This window comes from Portunus trituberculatus, chromosome 41, assembly GCF_017591435.1.
Source record: "Portunus trituberculatus isolate SZX2019 chromosome 41, ASM1759143v1, whole genome shotgun sequence".
In the NCBI taxonomy this organism is placed as follows: domain Eukaryota; kingdom Metazoa; phylum Arthropoda; class Malacostraca; order Decapoda; family Portunidae; genus Portunus; species Portunus trituberculatus.
The window spans coordinates 2608931-2631678 of NC_059295.1; the positions used below are offsets into that span (position 1 = coordinate 2608931).

A 22748-nucleotide genomic window follows, 5' to 3' on the forward strand; every position below is an offset into this window, starting at 1 on the left:
CTCTCAATTATTATGAGGGTTACAGTCTTGGAGACGTTGCAATATGTATTCAAATATGCATTATTCAAACATAATTTTCCCATAGAAAACAATGGTATGGAAGGGGTTATATTCCTGGCCACCTGAAAAGTCAACCTACAGTGTTCTCTCACTATTTCACAATTTGACTTTTGTGGCCTCACTGTTTTGCGGATTTCATATATAGATACGTTCTGCGGATTTTTTGCTATATGACGGGGTCTGCAGTGTCATTTACAAATACCGTATGTACAGTAATACGGTAAGTTGGTGTGTAATAACGATGACAATGTATGTTACTATGTATGTACATTACTGTACATGTATTGTTTGTATACATATACGGTACTGTATGCATATGTTTAGCCTACAAAAATGTTTGTAAGAGTGTGGGGAAGGGTAATACAGTAGAGGGAACAGTTGTTAGGAGTGTGGGGAAGGTTTATACAGTGGCAAGAAAGGTTGATAATAGTGTGGGGGGAGGTTTAAAAAGGTTTAAAATGTTATGTATATTATGGAGTATATATAACGTCCCTATTTCGCAGATTTTCACCTTTCACGAGTGGTTACAGAATGCATCTCCCGCAATAAATGAGGGAATACTACTATATTTTGAGGATTTTACTACTCAAACTTTTAGAAAACTATCGGTACATTACTAGATCATGGAAACAAAAACACACATTCTCATTTTATTAGCTCTGATGGTATGCAACATACTCTCCCTCAATCACTGAGGTCTTTTTTCCCTAGCATAGCAATCTAACACTTCCAACTTCTTTTCAATGGTTACAGTCTTCCTTGATTTCTTGAAATGACTTCCTTGTGAGGAGGTTGAAAGATGCTTAGATGCCATAACATAGGATACTCCATGAAAACACAGAGAAACGACCCACTCACAGTATGGGTTAGATCCAGACTGAGTGAGGAGAGACAATTGAGAAAAAACCACCTCCTGAGGGGATGTTACTATCACATATATACATTTATGTTCATAAAACAGCATTTTTATCAGTGTTTTTTTACAAGCCTTACCACCAGGAAAGGATTGTTTTGTGATGCACAAAGTGCATGGAACACTGAAAACAAAGGTAGGTGAGGAGGCTGCTTCTTCTTCTTCTTGTGACCTCCTTTTATCTTGTGTGTTGCTTTCATCACAGTATTTGTTTCCCTTTATTGCCTGCTATAATGGATATTTTTGTATTCACATATGATCATGCTGTGAGGATCACCTTGACTCCATGGCAGTGAGTGATAGTGAACTACCAACTACTGAAATACTGCCTCCCTCGACATGAACTACTCTCTTTGGAACTTTATCTGGCAGAGGAAGACTCAGTGGGACATGCGATTCTCACTCATACCCAGATTTTGCTTACTTACTGACTATATGTACACCAGAGTAAACTGTTATTACATAATCGGATGGATTTTCAAGTTTCAACACTGCCAATATCAACACAATCTAACTCATCCCTAACTTACTTAAACTTACCATTTCTCAGCATTGTAAAGCATGAAAAATAAAACCTGTTCTAGCAGTTAGATAAAGAAATAAAATAGTATCCATACAAAACATATATGTAAGTCCAGAGCATCTCAATGCAGTTCCTGTCAGAAGCAGGATGGGGTGTGTGTGACATCATCGAGTCAAGTTAACTCGTGTTGAATCAAATATATCACGTTATTTCATTGTATTTCCTTAAATATCAAATTGTGTTAAATCAAAATTGTGATGATTGGTACTACACCACAAAACAACTCTTTCTTTCAAGGTAACAATATATAATAGATCATACTTATCAGTAATTCATATAGAATGACACCAGTCAGGAAGAATTTGCCTAAGTGACCATGCACCACACATTGCATGTACCAAAATAAACATGCGGTTGGTTATTTGCTGAACCAGGTGACAAGGGCAAGCTTCACTGCATTCTTTATAGTGTGATGCTGCTACTCCTTTATTTTTGAGGTAAGATACACTTTCATACAATTAAAATTGATCCTAGCTTTTACATTCTTACCTCTCATACATGTAAAAAGAAAAGCTTGAAGCTAATGAGGACCTTTCTTCTTTCTTTTCTATTTTTTTTTTTTAAATAACTTACTACCAAAAAACAAATGATTTCCTTTTTACATGAAGAGAGTATCATGGGATAGAATTATTTGTAGAATGATGATAAATAAAAAGAACTATTTATTATCCCTGTAGTCTCTCACAGTCGCTGACAATGCCATATGCTAGGTACATGTTTACATCTCACAACAGAATTGGTATATAGCCTATTAACAAATATTAAAGTTTTTAAATGCAAAATATTGGGATCTATTAATGATCTAAATGCATGTGAGAGTCTTCAAATATCAGGTGAAATCCATCACTTCATATTCAGAACTTAAATCTGCTCATCTATATTTTTTTTCCATTTCAGTGTCTGCTAAAACTAGGTGCGTCTTATGAGGCCATGTGTCTTATGAGCCATTAAATATGGTAGATATATAAGTACAGTCATAGCTCAGGTGATGTGGGTTTATATGACATGCTTTTGCTCTAACATGGGTACCACAAATATGACAGATTGGCACATAACACGGTCACACCTCTGATAACGTGAGTTTATGTAGATGAGGCAGAACGTTCATGCAGCAGCATCGAGGGAGTGAGTGAGGGTGGGAAGGAAAGAATGAGAGCTGTGGTGGTGAGCATGCATGCACACACACAAATTGTGGTTTAATAGAAATTGTGAAGAAGCAAAAAAGAACAAAGAAAAGGCATGGAAGAAACTTAAGAAAAACAGTGATGTATTATCAAGGGAAGGCTACAAAACAGCAAGGAATAGATATGTTGAAGTAAGGAGAACAGCACATAAGGAATATGAACAAAGGGTGGTGGAAAACTGTGATAGTGACCCAAAAATGTTTTACAAATTCATAAATGGAAAGCTAAATAAAAGGGAGGCAATAGAAAAGGTAAAAAACGGGGAAGAAGTATATGAAGATGCTGGAGAGATAGCTGAAATTTTGAACGACAATTTTTGCAAAGTGTTCACAAAGGAGGAGCATTTTATGGGAGGAAAGCCTACGGAAATAAAGCAAATGCAGGACATCATGGTTAATAAGGAAGATGTAAGGAAAATTATAAGCAATCTGGATATTAATAAATCAATGGGGCCTGATGGCATATCTGGGAGGTTGCTAAAAGAATGTAAGGATCAATTGTTGAACCCCATATTTGATATTGTGGAAACTTCCATACAAACAGGATTAGTCCCGAAAGAATGGAAAAGAGCTGACATTGTGCCTATATATAAGAATGGTAGTAGAATGGAACTGCTAAATTATAGACCAGTATTGTTGACTAGTATATTGTGCAAGGTATGTGAAGAAGTAATTAAAGCTAAGTGGAGTGAGTATTTAGAAAGTGAAAACATTCTGAGTGAAAGGCAGTTTGGTTTCAGAAAAGGAAGATCGTGTGTATCCAATTTATTATGTTTTTATTCAAGAGTGACTGACATACTACAACATAGATAGGGATGGGTGGATGCTATCTACCTGGACTTGAGAAAGGCCTTTGATAAAGTACCACACAATAGACTGATGTGGAAACTAAAGATGACTGGAGAAGTAAATGATAAACTAGCAAAATGGATGGAAAATTACTTAATGGGAAGAGAAATGAGAACAGTGGTGAGAGGAAGGAAGTCCGAGTGGAAGAAGGTAACCAGGAGTTCCACAAGGGTCAGTGCTGGGTCCCATCATGTTTTTGATTTATGTTAATGATATGCCAGTAGGAATTGACAGTTATATGAACATGTTTGCAGACGATACTAAAATTATGAGGAGAGTAAAGAATGTGGAAGATTGTAACAAGTTACAGGAAGATCTTGATAAAATATATGAGTGGAGTAAAGAGTGGCAGATGGAATTTAATATAGACAAGACCCATGTTATGAAAATGGAAATAAGTAGATACAGACCAAACTGGGATTACAGACTGGGTGATGAGAAAATTAAAGAGACCAATGAGGAGAAAGACTTAGGAGTAACCGTGCAAAACACTTTGTCACCGGAGAAACACATTAACAAGATTTTTTGGAAAACATACAACATGCTTCAAAATATTGGCCTTGCATTCCACTACCTAGATGAAGGAATGATGAAGAAGATATTATGTACCTTAATAAGACCCCAGCTAGAATATGCAGCATGTGTCTGGTCACTGCATATGAAGAAAAATGTGAAGAAGGTAGAAAGGGTACAAAGGCTGGCAACATGGATGGTACCAGGACTCAGGGAGTTAGACTATGAGGAAAGACTGAGGAAGCTGGGGCTGACCACATTAGAAGAGAAAAGAACAAGAGGAGACATGATAACTATGTATAAATTGGTGAACAAGATTGACATACTGGATAGAGAGTTGATAAAGGTGACCACAAGTAATCATCTCCGAGGACATGGAAAAAAGCTAATAAAGGACATCTGTCTAAATGATGTGAGAAAATACAGTTTCCCGCATCGTAGCATTGATAAGTGGAATAAACTGAGCAGTGATGTTGTTGATGCGGTGTGTGTCAATCAGATGAAAGAGAGATATGACAGGAATGGACAAGGAGACAGGACACAGAGAGCTTAGCTTGGGCCCTGTAATACACAAATAGGTAAATACAAATAGGTAAATACACAGCCGTGCCACCGCTGAACGCGGGAGTCCTGAAGACAGCTCGTCTTCAACTGAGGACGAGGGAAAAGGAGCAATTACCTATAGTGTTTACAGAGCCTGGGTATCTCTATAGGGTATAATTAGTGTCCTGTCAGTGTCCTGCTCTGAAAAAGTGCAGAAAATAGTCTATTTTCAAATGAAACTGGAAAATAGTCCCTAACCGGAGAGTGTCGGCAATGTTTTTGTTTTTGGTGAAACAGCTGGCGGTAACATGACGTCGACACCTAGAAGCAGGAGGGATTTTGAGGGATTTGTGACCATTCCAAGTGGATTAAACAAATTGGACATGGATTCAAGAATTCAAGCCTTAGAGAGTAAGTTTGTCAATATTAGATCTATAGAAGAGAAGTTAGATAGAGTTACACTTAACCCTCAGCTATCGCGCCCAATTGGGGCCGAAATAGCCGCGCTATAGCCGAAAACGCGATAGCCGAATTGATCTTGGCGGGAAGGCGGTTTTGGCCAATGAGCGCTCAGATATTCCATTACGTCATGGCAGGGCGCGCATTAGCAGGCATCTGAGGTCGCGATAATGAAATTTTAGCAGCTTTTCATGGGTGTGCGATAGCAATAAAACGCGATAGCCAAAGTCGCGATAGCCGAGGGTTGACTATATAGCGGAGAATGATACCTTCAAAAAAGAAATCTACATGCTAACGAAAGAGAACAAGGAATTACTGAAAGAGAAAGTGGAAATGGAAAAAGAAAATCAGCATCTAAGGAAACAATGTGACGAAATGAAGGCTAAACTACTTGAAATGGAAAAGAAAATATCCGAAGGTGACTTAGGGAAGAAGTGCCTCAACCTAATTGATGCTAGAATGAAGGAAATGAAACATGAAAACAAAGTACAGAAGTCCTTCAAAGAGATAATGAAAAAGCAAGAAGAAAATAAAGTGATTACACAGAGTGAAATGGTTAAGGCTTTAAAGGAAAATGAGTATGTGGTGAGAGATATTGCTGAAAAGAAAAAATGCGTGATCATAATAGGTTTAAGAGAGGAAACTAACAGGAATTGGCAAGATAGGAGGGATAAGGAAAATGACAGGATAAAGTTTTTACTGAATAAGATCTCCGAGGAGGACGAATGCCTATATGCTAAAATAGAGGAAAGTGTGAGACTAGGAGCTTATGAAGAAGGCAAGAGTAGACCATTAAAATTGAAATTAAAGTCTCAGGTGGCAGCCGAGGCCTTACTGAGGAAGGCCTGGAAACTTAAACACTGTGAGGAAACCAAAACAATTTACATAAGAAGAAATATGACACAGGAGGAAAGAATGAAAATGAGAGAGCTTGTAATTGAAGTGAGAGAGAAGAATGAGAAAAGAACCAAGGAGGAAAAGACCAAGTTTTTTTGAAGGATGAGAAATGGGAGGCTGAAGAAGTGGTGGATAAAACAGACGGAATAGACAGTGCACAGGCTGAAACATAGAAGAAAGAGATTAGGAATGTAATTCAAGTGACATACACGAATATAGATGGATTTCTGTCTAAAAGGCTAGAATGTATGGATTACCTAAGAAACAGTGAACCGGACATAATGTGTGTGGTGGAAACAAAGTTAAGGCCGGAAATAAAGCTAGATTGGTTTGATGTAAAACACTACAAAGTATGGAGAAATGATAGAAAGAATAAAGGAGGTGGTGGTATAATGGTTTTTACTAAAAAAGATCTAATAGTGAAGGAGGTGAACTTTAGTAAGGGAAATGAGGAAGTGATAAGTATGCTTATAACAGATGGTAAGAGGGACATTAATATTATAACAGTATACATACCACCCAGAACCAGTGCTTGGAATTATGAACAGTATCAAGAGGTGATGAGAAATACTCTAGACAGAATAAAACAGGAACTCACCAGAAAGGATAGAGTGATGATAGTCGGGGACTTTAACTGTAAGGAAATAGTGTGGGAAGACTACGAAGTGGTGAATGGTGGTGAGTGGGCAGAGGAATTGTTAAACATAGCAACAAATAACTTGATGACACAGTGGGTGAGATCACCAACAAGGTAGGTGCAGGGGACAGGATGTTGCAGCGAGGTTGGATTTGGTATTCACCAGGGGCATCTCCCTAAAAGAGGAAATTGAACATGAATGTCCCTTGGGGAAAAGTGACAATGATGTCCTAAGATTTGAGCTGGATACGGAATTAAGCATGGAAAAGAGTGTGGAGTACAAGGAGGAAAAATTTAATTATGTCAGGGCAAATTACAACCATATAAGAGAGTTCTTTAATGAAATTGACTGGTCTGTGGTGTACCAGGAAGTGGATATGCAATTGAAATATGATAAATTTATGGATTTATATAACTGTGCTGTGAAGAAGTTTGTGCCATATCACAGAATGAGGACTTTAAATAATAAGCAGTAGTTTAATGGAAATTGTGAAGAAGCAAAAAAGAACAAAGAAAAGGCATGGAAGAAACTTAAGAAAAATAGTGAAGTATTATCAAGAGAAGTCTATAAAACAGCAAGGAATAGATATGTTGAGGTAAGGAGAACAGCACAAAAGGAATATGGAAAACTGTGATAGTGACCCCACAATGTTTTACAAATTCATAAATGGAAAATTAAATAAAAGGGAGGCAATAGAAAAAGTAAAAGTTGGGGAAGAAGTATATGAGGATGCTAGAGATATAGCTGAAATATTGAACAACAACTTTTGCAAAGTGTTTACAAAGGAGGAGCATTTTACAGGAGAAAGGCCTACGGAAATAAAGCAAATGCACAACATCATGGTTACTAAAGAAAATATAAGGAAAATTATAAGTAACTTGGATATTAATAAATCAATGGGGCCTGATGGCATATCTGGGAGGTTGCTGAAAGAATGTAAAGATCAATTGTTGAACCCCATATTTGATATTGTGGAAACCTCCATACGAACAGGAATAGTCCCGAAAAAGTGGAAAAGAGCTGACATTGTGCCTATATATAAGAATGGAAGTAGAATGGAACTGTTAAATTACAGACCAGTATCGTTGACTAGTATATTGTGCAAGGTGTGTGAAGAAGTAATTAAAGCAAAGTGGAGTGATTATCTAGAAAATGAAAACATCCTGAGTGAAAGGCAGTTTGGTTTCAGAAAAGGAAGATCGTGCATATCCAATTTATTATGTTTTTATTGAAGAGTGACTGACATACGAGTACTACAACATAGATGGGGATGGGTGGATGCTATTTACCTGGACTTGAGAAAGGCCTTTGATAAAGTGCCACACAATAGACTGATGTGGAAACTAGAGAAGATTGGAGGAGTAAGTGATAAACTAGCAAAATGGATGGAGAATTACTTAGTGGGAAGAGAAATGCGAACAGTGGTGAAAGGAAAGAAGTCCGAGTGGAAAAAGGTAACCAGTGGAGTTCCACAAGGGTCAGTGCTTGGTCCCATCATGTTTTTGATTTATGTTAATGATATGCCAGTAGGAATAGACAGTTACATGAATATGTTCGCGGACAATACTAAAATTATGAGGAGAGTAAAGAATGTGGAAGATTGTAACACATTACAGGAAGATCTTGATAAAATATACGAGTGGAGTAAAGAGTGGCAGATGGAATTTAATATAAACAAGAGCCATGTTATGAAAATGGGAAGAAGTAGATACAGACCAAACAAGGATTACAGGCTGGGAGATGAGAAAATTGAAGAGACCAATGAGGAGAAAGACTTAGGAGTAACTGCAAAACACTCTGTCACCGGAGAAACACATAAACAAGATATTTGGGAAAACATATAATATGCTTCAAAATATTGGTCTTGCATTCCACTACCTAGATGAAGGAATGATGAAGATGATACTATGCACTTTAATAAGACCCCAGTTAGAATATGCAGCTTGCGTCTGGTCACCACATATGAAGAAAAATGTGAAGAAGGTGGAAAGGGTACAGAGGCTGGCAACAAGGATGGTACCAGGATTCAAGGACTTAGACTATGAGGAAAGACTGAGGAAGCTGGGGCTGACCACATTAGAAGAGAGAAGAACAAGGGGTGACATGATAACTATGTATAAATTGGTGAACAAGATTGACATATTGGACAGAGAATTGATAAAGGTGACCACAAGTAATCATCTCTGAGGACATGGAAAAAAACTAATAAAAGACATCTGTTTAAATGATGTGATAAAGTACAGTTTCCCGCATCGTAGTATTGATAAGTGGAATAAACTGAGCAGTGATGTCGTTGACGTGGTGTGTGTCAATCAGATGAAAGAGAGATATGACAGGAGTAGACAAGGAGACAGGACATAGAGAGCTTAGCTCGGGCCTTGTAATACACAAATAGGTAAATACAAATAGGTAAATACACACACACCAGACGCGGTCGAGAAAGGACGCACTGGCGTTGCTCATACAATCAGCTGATCTTCACTACCTATTGTATAGTATTTACAGTGGCCTGGGCAAATAGTGTAGACTCATTTTTCATGAAATCAACTTTTAAAGAATCATGAGTAAAGAAGAGATTCCATCAAAATGCAGGTATGAGACTAGGGAAAGAATGAAAAAAGATGATGACTATGTTGATGAGGGAGAGAGCGCATTCGAAGGTTTCGATACGATGAATACTTCACTACTTAAGAGAGTGTTGACTATTGAACGTGAACTAGTTAAATTGATAAAGGAGAGTATGGGAATGAAAGAGAATGAAGAACAGGAAAAAGAGTTTATAAAACTGAGAGAAAGGATAAAAAAAATGGAAGAAAACGAAGCTAGGCTAAAAGTGGAAAACGAAGAACTGAAAAAGGAAGTATCTAACTACAAGAAGCAGATGGAAGAAGGACTCGGTAAAGCTGAGAAAGAAAAAGAGAAGCTGAAAGATCTAGTAAACAAGGAAGAGGAAAGAGTACAGAACATGATTAAAAAAGAAGTACAAGCATGGAGAGTCCAAGATAAGAAAGATAAGGCTGATTTTCAGGAGGTGATTTAAGAACAACTAAAAGAAAAAGAAGAAAATATGACAAACAAAATGATAGGAGTTCTCAAGACAAAAGAAAATCTAGTTAGAGAAATTGCAAAAAAAAAAGAAGAGTGTAATCGTATTTGGAATAAAAGAAAAAAAATATATAGACCAAGAAGAGAAAAAGAAGAAATGAAATCAGTCAAAGACTTACTAAAAAATCTAAACGACAAAGATAGGCAGAACTTAGAAGAGGAAGTAGAAGAAATAAACAGAATGGGACCATATCAAGAAGGAAAAACAAAACCAATTAAAATACTACGAAAATCACAAGTAGCAACAGAAGAAATATTATATAGAACAACTAAACTCAGAGAAACAGAAGGTTGCAAGGATATATATATGATATATATATATATATATATATATATATATATATATATATATATATATATATATATATATATATATATATATATATATATATATAAAGAAAAATAGAAATGAGGAAAAAAGGAAGATATACAATGAACTGGCGGCAGCAGTACAGGGAAAAACTAATGAAAGGTCAGAAGAGGAAAAAAAGGCATTTTTTTTGGAGAATATATAAGTATGCAAGACTTACCGTAGGTCAGTTGAAGTATGCTGGTAATTTTACGAATATCACCTCTGCTGCTTTGGGGAGCATTCACATGAGATACTGCCACACCACGCCGAACGCCAGACTTTAAACCCTGCAAACATCCACATGACATAAAACATAAGAAATAACCACAAATGTGTAACACAATACAAAAATGGAAAAAAGGGGGGGAGAGGAGGGCATGTGAATGCTCCCCAAAGCAGCAGAGATGATATTCGTAAAATTACCTGCATACTTCAACTGACCTACAGTAAGTCTCGCATACTTATAAATTTTACATCATAAAATCACCTCTGCTGTGGGGAGCACTCACATGAGGTTTTAAAGCCATGTGGGTGTCACACCTGAAGTTTGGTCATGATTTCAATCTTGGAAAAGCAAACTATTTCCTGATTGCCTGTAGCCAAAAGTTTAATGTGCGTAAACAACCTGGAAATGACATAGGAATTGACAAACCAAATAGCCTCTGCGAAATACCCATGTGCCACCATAACCTTCCAAGGGTTGAGGTGTCACCCCCCAACAAAGAGATCAAGCCATGACAATAAAAGAAAATATAAATACATCTTGAATACATAAGTACACACCTAAGTCCCCCCAAAAAATCCACAGAAAACCTTACTGGTCAAAGTGCAAAATAGCATCCTGAAAAGGGTCTGAACCTGGAACAATTTGTTTATCATAGAATCTAGCAAAAGTGGCCTCCTGAGTCCAACCAGCCCTCTCCATGATCACGTTGACAGGTACTGCCAAAGCCTTTACTTTTGAAGCCGCTGCCAGTTGGACACTGCCTGCAGTGAAAATATTGGTATCAATACCAGCCATGCCCAACATCATCTTAATCCACCTAGCGATGGTGTCCTTAGAGACAGATTTATGTGGTTTCACAAAACTTAGGATTAACTTATTGTCCCCCTGTGAGAGATTGTGTCTGAATTTTGCTGTTCTATGAATGTAAGCCCGCAGGATCTCGCACACACAAAGGCTAGCATCCTTCATGTAAGGTGTGAAAGTAATACGTTGAATGTTGAAATTAGGCCTACATTGCTTAATGTTATACCCCAACTGGACTGTAATGGAAGATTCTGCCGTGTCAATGCCACAGAACATAAGTAAGTGAAGGGTCTGAATCCTAGCAGCCTGAGTCAGTGCCATCAGCATAACTAGCTTAAAGGTAAGTTCCTTTAGTGAGAGTGAGTGTAGGGGATACCAGGACCTTAATTTTTTAAGCACCAGCGAGACATCCCACGTCTTGTTATACCATGGTGCTGGTGGCCAAAGATTGAAAATCCCCTTAAAAAATCTAATGATAAGTGGGTGGCGATCCACTGGAAATCCATCCATCAAAATGCCCAACGAGGACAAGGCCCCTCTCGCTGTGTTAATGGAATTGTAACCCAAACCCTTGGTAAAGTAAAGCATCAAGAAGTTGATAATGTCTGGCACAGTGGGATTAAGGGAATTGATATCCCCTGCACCACAAAACTGTGACCACCTCTTGAGATGTGTCCGGTACTGCTTCTCTGTGCCTGGCTTCCAAGATGCCATGATGATCCTCGCACCCTCTTAATGAATGCCTCGTGCTCGAAGGGATTCCCGGACAGAAGACAAGCCATCAACTGAGTGTGACCCATAAGAGGATGACTCTCTGCTGAGGAGGGGTGTATCAGGATGTCCTTTGATTTTCTTATCAGCCTGGGGTGATCGATTAGCATGCCAAGAAGCATGCCCATCCAAGGCTGTGATGTCCAAAAAGGAACCATGATCCACCCCTTTGCTTGTTCTGCCCGAATTTTCTGGAGGCACCTAGAAATTAATGAGAACGGAGGAAACAGGTAAGGAAGTGGAAAACTTGACCAATTGAGTGAAAAGGCATCATAGTATTCTGCTTGTGGGTCGGGTTTCCAGGAGCAAAATGGGGTGATCTGTCTGTTAAAGTGTGATGCAAAAAGATCAATAGAGGGGGAGCCAAAGACATAGCAAAGCAATCTAAAAGTAGAGACGTCCAATTTCCACTCATGCCAGCAGTTAAGTTTGCAGGACGCTGCATCAGCCACCAGGTTGTCTTTTCCTGGGATGTGGGAACACATAACCCATGCATTGTGAGCTACACACCAGTCCCAAATGAGGATAGCAATGTCATTACATGATTTTGATTTGGTGCCACCCATTTCATTAACATAAGTAACCGCCTTGGTGTTATCGCAAAACACCTTAACATGCCTGTTAATGAATTAATATGCAAGGAATGTTCCTCCAATGACCAACTACCCCCTGTAGACTGCAGGTGTAGGCTTCCACCCCATCCTACTGAGGATACATCTGTGAACACCTCGATGTCAGTACCAGACCTAAAGATGTCCCTTTCCTGGGTGGCTGCATTAGTGCACCACCAAAGAAGTTTGATCTTCAGATCTGAAATATTCATCATCGTGTCAAAATTCCCATGGGCTTGCTGTAATGCTGCAATTTTGGCCTTCTCAAGTACTCTGTAGTGCAGTTTACCGAGTGGGACCGCTGAGGTGGGTGCAACCAAAAGGCCAATGACACGAGCCACTTGTCTGATCTGAGCTACATCTTTGCGCATAAGTGCTTCACAAGCTTGCACTAAAGTCAACACTCTGCGAACTGGGAGAGAAATTTTCATGGTCACAGTGTCAATAATATTGCCCAAATACTCAATGCGCTGAGTTGGGACCAAGACTGATTTATCCTCATTAATACAAAACCCCAGTTTCCTCAAAAGATCAATAGTGTCCTGCACACATGACAGGCAACCTGCCCTTGAGCTACTGCAAATAAGGGAGTCATCGATGTAGCTGGTAATAGTGTAACCATTATTTCTCAGAGCCGAATAAACTGGCTTCATGAGTTTGGTGAAAATTCTGGGGCCTTCTGATACCCCATTAGGGAGGGAATTGAACTGGTAAATAGTACCCTGCCAAGAGAAACAGAGAAATCTTTGCTGTTCTTCCATGATCTTAATGGAGTAATAGGCATGCCGTAAATCCACAGAAGCCAAAAAATCACCAGTATTAATAAGCCTAACAGCTTGCTCAAAGTCCTCCATTTTAAAATGTTGGTATGGGATGTGTAAATTAAGTTTCTCTAAGTTCAGGACCATCCTATATTCCCCATTCTTCTTTCTCCTCAAAAAAATGGGGGAAATAACCTTTTCTGCCTGTCTAACTGTGACAGAAATTACCTTAAGCTCAAGTAATTTTAGAATTTCACCAGTAATGATATCCTTCTCCACCTTACTAAACCAGTACTCCAAATTAGACAAAAATAAATGTCTGATGAGCTCCACATTAATATTCAGATGGCAATGTTGTACATAATCCAAGATAATCACTTGCCTGAGTTACTGCCGGGGCCTGGAGCTGCCCCGGCTCTTGCTGTTTTTTGAGTCCATGTGGTGGAACCCCTGGGAAGCCCGTTGAGCACCCCTGAAGGCAGACCTCCAGAAGCCATAAGGTTGAAATCTGGCAGAGAACCCCCGGGAAGAAACACTGTGCCCCAGGCCTCTTGTCCTGCTGCCAGGAAAACGCCACGAGAAGGGCGTCCTCTTTCCTGTAATGGTAGCCTTCAGCTTGACTGACTCCTCTATCTGCTTTACACTCTTGGACATGTCATCCCCAAAAAGGAAGCGAGTCATCGGTACCTTCTTTGTGTAGAGATGTATGAACTTATGATTAAGTTCTCGTTTCATGACAAACCGTCTAGCCAAGTTGTTACGGAAGATAGCATTGCCTAACAAAGCCAAGACACCATTAATCAAACCCACCTCCTGGGCCACAACAGGGTGACGTTCTTCCTGTGACACCTTGTTCAGGGCCAGGAGCGACTTGGTAATAATAGTCGCCGCCCTTACTCACCTCCTTCATATGAAAATTGGTCTTCTTGGCCTCACCCCTCAAAGCGTCCAAAATCTCAGGGTTGCACTCCACTGGGGCCAGGGCAGGACAATTGGAGGGCCTCAACACGCACACATCCTCACAAATAGATCTGTGGTCCTCCTCACGCAAACCATGATCAAAAAGAAAGTTCACCATGTCCGCCATCTTACCGTCAATCGCGTCCGAGTGCACCTCAGGGGGGCCAAACACCTTTACACTGTGATGCAAGGGCCCCTCAGCAGGGGGCAGCAGTCCAACATCTTCCTCATCACAACTGGCTTCATCCACAAAACCAGAAAAACTGCCAGGGGAGCCCGTCGTAGTTGTCCCCCGAGAGGGGCCGGCACCCTCATTCACCGCCCAAGGCTGGGGAGAGGGAGAAGCACTGGGGGCCACAGGAGTCCATGACACCGAGGGGGAGACCCCCCTGTTGGCTTTGAGCAGGTTGATCTCACTCCTCAACTCGGCGAGGGCATCCAAAACCAAGTTCCACTGCGGGGCAGAAGCCTGTGTGGTCGTGGGCTGAGGGTTGGTGGCGGCGCTGCCTGCACTCCATGAGGCGAGCGCCATGACGGGATGAGTGCTGTGACACCCTCCTGCCTGCGGAGACTGCAACACCACGGTCTGTGCCACTGTCCCTGCTGTGACGGTCCTGGGATGAACCACTGGCCCTCCTGTGAGCAAGAGAAGGCCCAAGAGGCATGCTGGCCTGCACAGTCCCAGAGTCAGAGGACATGGGAAACAGCTGGACGACGACTGCAATCCAAAACACGCCGTAAGCTCGTTTGCATGTAAGTAATGTACATAAAAACTATCATTGAAGGCACTATACTGCTCCCAACTCGGATCACGGATAGTAGGCACTATACCTGCTGTGACAGGTGACTTGGCCATGGAAGCAAGAAAGGAAGCGAAGAGGGGAAAGGACAAATCCCAACCGCACGTTTGCCTGGCGTGGCAAAATGTAAGCAACTGGCGTTCGGTGTGGTGTGGCAGTATCTCATGTGAGTGCTCCCCACAGCAGAGGTGATTTTATGACATAAAATAAGGATATACTCTGGGACACAGACCCATTTCAAGAGGCAGTTCTGGGTTCTGTGTAATTCATGTTTATGTATATGTTATGCTGGGTTTTACATGTTTTGATTTATTATGTTCAGTGAGAGTAATGTTATGTTTCCATAATGAAGATTGGGATCTCTTTCTAGGGAGTTTTCTTTACACCTGTTTACATGATGTGGCATCTGACAGGATTAGATGGATACAACATCCACATGACTTTAAAATCTCATGTGACAGTGCCCTCTAGCAGACAGGTGATTTGCTGAAGTAAAATTACTGAAGTACATGAGATTTACCGTAGGTCAGTTGAAATGTGCTTCGGATTTTGCGAGACAAACTACCACTGCTAGATGGAAGCTTTCACATGCCCTCCGCTCCCTCCCTTTGTTAAGGGGTGGATCTTGGGTTTCCCAATGGCAATTTCCAGATTTGAATGGTTGAGAGGTGATGATGTGGTGGTGATTCATGTGGGTGGTTGTAATCTTTAAAGACTGTCAGTGTGGCGAAGCGCAGCATGTCTCATGTGAAAGCTCCCATCCATCAGAGGTGATTTGCCTCTCAAAATCCAAAGCACATTTCAACCAACCAATGTTAAGTCTCATGCACTTCAATGATTAAGCTCCAAGTATATATTAATGATATGCAAGAGGATCTGAGTAGTTACATAATTTTTTTTTCATATGTCCTGGCCTATAGTGCCTGTAGGTAACTTGAAGAGTATTGGAAGTGCTGTTAAGTTTACACCATTAGTGGCATAGACAACTTTATTCAGTGGTACCCATATTAGGGCCCACATCACCACTCAAGGACATCTTTGGTGTAACCACCTAGAACCTGGGTATCATGGTGACATGTAGGTAACTTTAAACCACTTGACAAATGGCAAAGCATCAAGGCGATATGTGGTGGGATTCAAACCTACGCGTGGACGTTTGCCCGATCACATGCTCACCACACTTATCCACTATGCCACCGCCTCCGTGGATGATGCGAAACCTTTGAGAGTAATAAGGAACATTGAAGACTGTAGGGAATTGCAGAATGATATTAAGAAGATCTGGAAGTGGAGCGAAGAGTGGAAATTAGAATTTAATACCAGAAAATGCCATGTAATGAAAATGGGTAAAAGTTATGGAAGACCTACATGGGAATACAGAATGGGAGAAGAGATTATAATGAAAAGAAGTGAAGAAAAAGACCTTGGAGTGATTATACAAGACACCCTGACTTCAGAAAGACACATAATTGGTTTATTTGCTTCAACATACAGGACACTAACTAACATCAGGGTGGCATTTCATTTACATGGACAAGATGAAAAATCATAACCACTATGATAAGACCTATACTAGAATATGTAGCAGTGGTGTGGTTACCTTACAAGCAGAAAGATATCAAGAGCATAGAAATAATCCAAATGCCCGCTACAAAGATGGTGCCAGAAATAAAGAATCTTTCCTATGAAGAAAGACTGAAGGAAATGGAACTACTATCTTTGAAGGACAGATGGAAAAGAGAAGATCTAATAACAATATAAGTTAGTAAATCATATGGAAAAGATATGTGGACAAGACCTGGTATCACAGACAGAGGATGGAGGTAGACAAACAAGAGGACACTCCAAGAAGATCAAGAAAATGCAGTGTTCGAGAAACATTAAAAAGTTGAGTTTTCCACACAGGACATTGGATATTTGGAACCGATTGAGTGAAGAGATTGTAACAGCAGAAAGTGTGCACAAATTTAAGAAAAACTTGGATAAATATAGATATGGAGACAAATCACTATGAGCCCTGCTTGAACCCTGTAATATACAACTAGGTAAATACACACACTCAGGAGGGTGGTGGAGAGGGCGATGAGGTGGTGATGTTCTGAGATCATGGGGAGGGACAGGTGGATGGAGTTTTAAGGCATAGTTTTTGAGGTGGCTCAACCAATCAAAGGAAATCTGAAGCCTTCAGGCTACCAGGTGTTGCTACTGGGAAATATATGTCCCTGGATTGGCAAGGAATGTACTACTGGCTATTCTAATTCATTGTTAGGTGAACAGGGGTTACACTATAAAGAAGTCTGCCCAAAAACTTCTGACCTCACTCAGGATTCAAACCCAGACCCTCCTGATTGTGAGTCAGATTCACAAGGTCTGATCACAAGCAGATACACAATCCCAAACCGTTTCCCTCTCAGTGTGAACTCAGATCTCATTATTACCGATCTTTGGGTAAGACTGACCTCACACACCATGGAGACAGCAACTGCCCACTTGTCAGAGGAAAAATCCCAGTGACCAGCCCCCTAATGAGATTTGAAACTATGCCAGCCACAACAACCAACACAGGCTCAGTCCCTTTACCATTGAGCTACAGGGCAATGCAGCGCACTAACCACTGTGCTACCAGGCCATGTATATCCTTTATGCATAGAGTGTGTGAATTATTATCTTACCTTTTGTTGTTCTTGATTGTTTATGATTACTTTGTTTTGAAAAGTTTCTTGGTATTGTAGTACAGTGCTTACTCCAATTTTGCGACCAAGGACCAAAAATTGCCATTTTCAAAATTTCCCCATCTTGCTCCTTTCTCCCGGTATTGCGAGTGGTGGTGGGAGAGAGAGCGTTCCCGCAAATTATATATCACTGTATTATATAGGCAATATTTTATTAATTCATTCATATTTATCATATTATACTATATTATTATCATATTTATATTATATTTATCATAGTTTGGTGGTTTTTGGCTAGTTTTCATAAAAATCTGGTGGTAATTCAACAAAGCTCATCTGGCAACACTGCCCCGCTCCCTCCCGCCTTCCATTTGTCTACCTACACCTTCACGGAGTTCTCTCTGCAAATTTGGAGGAATCCTTGTGCTTGACTTTGTGCGACATGGCGCCACCAACCACGAAAAACATTAGGCTAACTTTGGAGCAGAAGATGAAGATACTTAAGATGAAAAGAGATGGAAAAAGGAACTGTGATATTTCCAGAGAGTTTGGTGTGGGAGAATCAACTGTGAGAATGGTGTTTAAAAACAGTGAGAAAATTGAAAAAGCTGTAAAAACCTATGGTGGACAGATTTTTTATTCTCGTAGCCATTGTACAAACACTGTGATCATTCATATGGAAAGATACCTGGCTCAATATACATGTGATATAAATATGGGCAAAATATTAGGAAAATATTGAAAAATTAGGCAACCATGGACAAGGGGTCCACCATATTCAATTTTTCCCATAGGAATAATACTTTCAATTTTGCAATTTCCAAATTTGCAACTCACAATGCTGCCCCATTTCTCAAAATTGGAGTAAGCACTGTAGCTCTATGTGTGTGGTTTTTTTATAGGGTTTGTAGTATTTACTATAAACTTTTACAAATGCTCAATTTTCTTTCCCTCAGTGAGCTGCTTGAAGACCGGGAAAAACTGTTGGATGCTGTAATGATTTACAAGAAAGAAAAAGAACAACTTTGCAAGGAAGTGACTTTACGTAGTGCGGCTGTAGGAGCACTCTCACAGAAACTAAAGGTAAGATCATTTTTACTTCTTGTATACACACACATCCACACACACACACACACATTGCCCATTGAGAAAGAGTGACCATGTAATATTAGAAATGGATAAAGAAGAGGGAAAGGAAGATAGAGACGATTCATACAAAGGAGACCGATTGAATTACAGAAAGGCTGATATTGAGAATCTCAAGAACTATTTTAAAAACGTAAACTGGGAGGAGATGGAAAACTCAGAGACGATGCAAGAGAAGTATAACTTATTTTTGGAAATATTCAAAACAGGAGTCAGGGAATATGTCCCAAAATATAGATTTAAAGAAGAAGAAAAGAAAGATTGGTTTAATGCAAGATGTGCTAGGGCAAAGGAGAAAACAGATGAAGCATGGAAAAGGTGGAGGAGAAATAGAAATCCAGTAAATAAGGAAAACTTCAAGGCAGCGAGAAATGAATATGTTAAGGTGAGGAAGGAAGAGGAAAAGAACTTTGAAATGGACATTGTTAGAAAATGTAAGGAGCAACCCAAATTGTTCTACAGATTCATAAATGGAAAAATTAGGCAAAAAGAAACAATAGAAAGGTTAAAAGGAGAGAACGGGATAGTGGAAGACCCAAAAGTATGGCAGAACTATTAAATAATAAATTCCAGGAGGTCTTTACTCAGGAATCCAAATTTGAAAGGCCACAGGGTAATAGAGAGTGAGTCTATATAAAAGAGATTAAAATAACCAAGCTTGAAATAAAAGAGTTAATGAAGGAACTGGATGAGGAGAAGGCAATGGGACCAGATGAAGTCTCAGGCAGAATACTGAAAGAATGTAAGGAAGAACTAGCAAGTCCTATATACAACACCATAAAATGCTCAATAGAAAATGGAACAGTACCAGTAGAATGGAAAAGAGCTGAGGTGGTTCCCATATATAAGAGAGGAAGGAAGGAAGAATCTTTAAATTACAGACCGGTATCACTAACTAGTGTAATATGCAAGATGTGTAAAAGAATAATAAAGAAACAATGGATCAAGTTCCTTGAAGACAACAAATTAATATCAAATAGCCAATTTGGTTTTAGAAAAAGACAGTCGTGTGTAACTAATTTATTGAGTTTCTATTCTAGAATAGTTGATAGAGTACAAGAAAGAGTGGGATGGGTTGACTGTATTTATTTGGATTTAATAAAGGCGCTTGACAAAGTGCCACATGCAAGATTAATATGGAAGTTAGAGGAGAAGGGTGGCTTAAAAGGAAGCACATTGAGATGGACAGAAAATTATTTGAGGGGAAGAGAAATAAGGACGGTAGTTAAATATATGAAGTCCAAGTGGAGAGCAGTAGAAAGCGGAGTGCCACAGGGATCAGTATTGGAACCAATACTTTTCCTCATTTATATTAATGACATGCCAGAAGGAGTGAACAGTTACATAAATCTGTTTGCAGATGATACGAAACTGTGCAGAGTTATAAAGCTAAAGGACGATTGTGAAATACTGCAAGAAGACCTAAATAAGATCTGGGAATGGAATAAAAAGTGGGAAATGGAATTCAATGTGAACAAAAGCCATGTCATGGAAATGGGAAAGAATGAAAGACGACCCTTGGGAATCTATAAGATGGGAGATGGAGTAGAACTAGAGAAAGTAAAAAAGGAAAAGGACTTAGGAGTGTCGATGGAAGAAAACAATCAACCGGTAATCCATATTGATAGAATTTTTAGAGAAACATATAATTTGCTAAGGAATATTGGAGTAGCATTTTACTATATGGACAAAGAAATGATGAAGAAATTGATAAGTACTATAATAAGACCCAGATTGGAATATGCAGGAGTAGTGTGGACCTCTCATAAAAAGAAACACATAAGGAAGTTGGAGAGACTACAAAAAATGGCTACAAGAATGGTTCCAGAATTTGAAGGGATGACATATGAGGAGAGAATAAAGGCTATGGCCACAGAAGAGAGAGAGGAGATCTGATTCAAGTTTATAAATTGATCAACGGAATGGACCAAGTGGATAATGAGAAACTGATCCTGAGAGAAGAATATGACATTCGAAGCACAAGATCGCATAGTAAAAAGCTGAGAAAAGGAAGATGTCTGAGAGATGTTAAAAAGTATAGTTTCCCACAAAGATGTATTGAGACGTGGAACAGTTTAAATGAAGAAGTAGTGTCTGCAACGAATGTGCATACTTTTAAAGTAAGATTGGGTAAGTGTAGATATGGAGACGGGGCCACACGAGCATAAAGCCCAGGCCCTGTAAAACTACAACTAGGTAAATACGCACACACACACACACACACACACGAGACGCAGCAGAGGAAGGACGCGATACCGTCACTCCCGAGAATCAGCTGATCTTCACTACCTTTGTTTGGGTTTACAGTGGCCTGGGCGATAAGTGTGGACTCATTTTTCCTTTCATGAATACAGTGTTAAATAATAATGAGTGAGAAAGATATTCCATCTAAATGCAGGTATGTGACAAGGGAAAGAATGAAAGCTGATGATGACAATGTTGGTGAGGGAGGAGGAGAATTTGAAGGCTTTGATACGGCACAAACTTCACTATTTGATAGAGTCTTAACTATCGAACGAAATTAGATAAATTGATAAAGGAGAGTATGGGAATGAAAGAGAATGAAGAACAGGATAAAGAGCTCCAGAAATTGAAAGAAAGGATAAAAAGAGTGGAAGAAAACGAAACTAGGCTAAGAACAGAAAATGAAGAATTAAAAGTCCAAATAGCGAACTATAAGAAATTGATGGAAGAAGGACTCGGTAAAGCCGAGAAAGAAAAAGAAAAGCTAAAAGATCTAGTTAACAAAGAAGAAGAAAGAGTACAAGACGTGATTAAAAAAGAAGTACAAGCATGGAGAATCCAAGATAAGAAAGATAAGGAATCATTTCAAGAAGTATTTCAAGAACAGTTAAAAGAAAGAGATGAAAATATGACAAGCAAAATGATAGGAGTCCTCAAGAAAAAGAAAATTTAGTAAGAGAAATTGCAGAAAAAAGAAGAGTGTAATTATTTTTGGACTGAAAGAAAAAAATGTTAAATATAGACCAAGAAGGGAAAAAGACGAAATGAAATCAGTAAAAGACCTACTAAAACATCTGAATGACGAGGATAGACAGAACTTAGAAGAGGAAGTAGAAGAAATCCATAGAATGGGACCATATCAAGAAGGAACAGTGAGACCAATTAAGATATTACTAAAATCACAAGCAGCAGCAGAAGAAGTACTATATAGAAAAACGAAACTCAGAGAAACAGAAGGTTGCAAAGATATATATATATAAAGAAAAATAGAAACGAGGAGGAAAGGAAGAGACACAATGAACTGGTGGCAGAAGCAAGAGAAAAAAATAATGAAAGGTCAGAGGAGGAGAAGAAGGCATTTTTTTGGAGAATTATAGGAGACAGGATAAGGAAATGGTATATAAAAGAGAAAGAAGAGAAAAGAATGGAGCAAGTTTAACTAAAAATGATAAGAACAAGAGATTAAAATGATGTATACAAACATAGATGGGATTTTATCTAGTAAATTAGAATTAAGAGATTACATAAAGAAAGAGGAACCAGATATTGTATGCCTGGTGGAAACAAAGTTAAATGAGGCAATAAAATAGACATAGATAAAAGGTATAATATATGGAGGAGAGACAGAGTGGGTAAGGAGGAGGAGGAGTCATGATGATGTTAAGGAAGGAGATAGTGGTAAATCAAGTGGAGTTTGGGGAAGGAAAATCAGAAATACTGTATGTTAAGATGCATATTAACAAAAGGAGTTAACAATCATTGGAACATATGTGCCACCAAAACAAACTCATGGACTAACCAAGAATATACAGACATGATAGATGACACAATAAGGAGTCTTACAAGAATCATTAAGGAAAGGAGAAAAGTGATATTGATAGGAGATTTCAACTGTAAGGAGGTAGACTGGGAAAATTATGAAAGTGGTATGGGGAAGA

At 39.2% G+C, this 22748-nt stretch overlaps 2 protein-coding genes across 6 annotated transcripts in view; one reads left to right on the forward strand and one right to left on the reverse strand.

Annotated features, from left to right (window-relative positions):
- The window catches only part of LOC123517177 (centrosomal protein of 89 kDa-like), a 251432-nt gene that overhangs the window by 172147 nt on the left and 56537 nt on the right, over positions 1–22748 (forward strand). For 3 of the 4 annotated variants that reach the window (XM_045277173.1, XM_045277174.1, XM_045277175.1), the window contains one exon: positions 18657–18783. In XM_045277173.1, coding sequence (XP_045133108.1) covers positions 18657–18783 — 127 coding nt within the window. Of the gene's footprint in view, positions 1–1244; positions 2106–18656; positions 18784–22748 lie in introns of those variants that run through there. The other variant, XM_045277176.1, reaches the window with a different exon arrangement.
- The window catches only part of LOC123517178, a 58669-nt gene that overhangs the window by 10996 nt on the left and 24925 nt on the right, over positions 1–22748 (reverse strand). Inside the window, exon 3 of one of the 2 annotated variants that reach the window (XR_006678418.1) lies at positions 10274–10382. Coding sequence is in view for 1 of the 2 variants with exons in the window: in XM_045277177.1 (XP_045133112.1) it covers positions 11713–12097 (385 nt within the window). In the remaining variant the exon portion in view is untranslated. Of the gene's footprint in view, positions 1–10273; positions 10383–10415; positions 12098–22748 lie in introns of those variants that run through there. The other variant, XM_045277177.1, reaches the window with a different exon arrangement.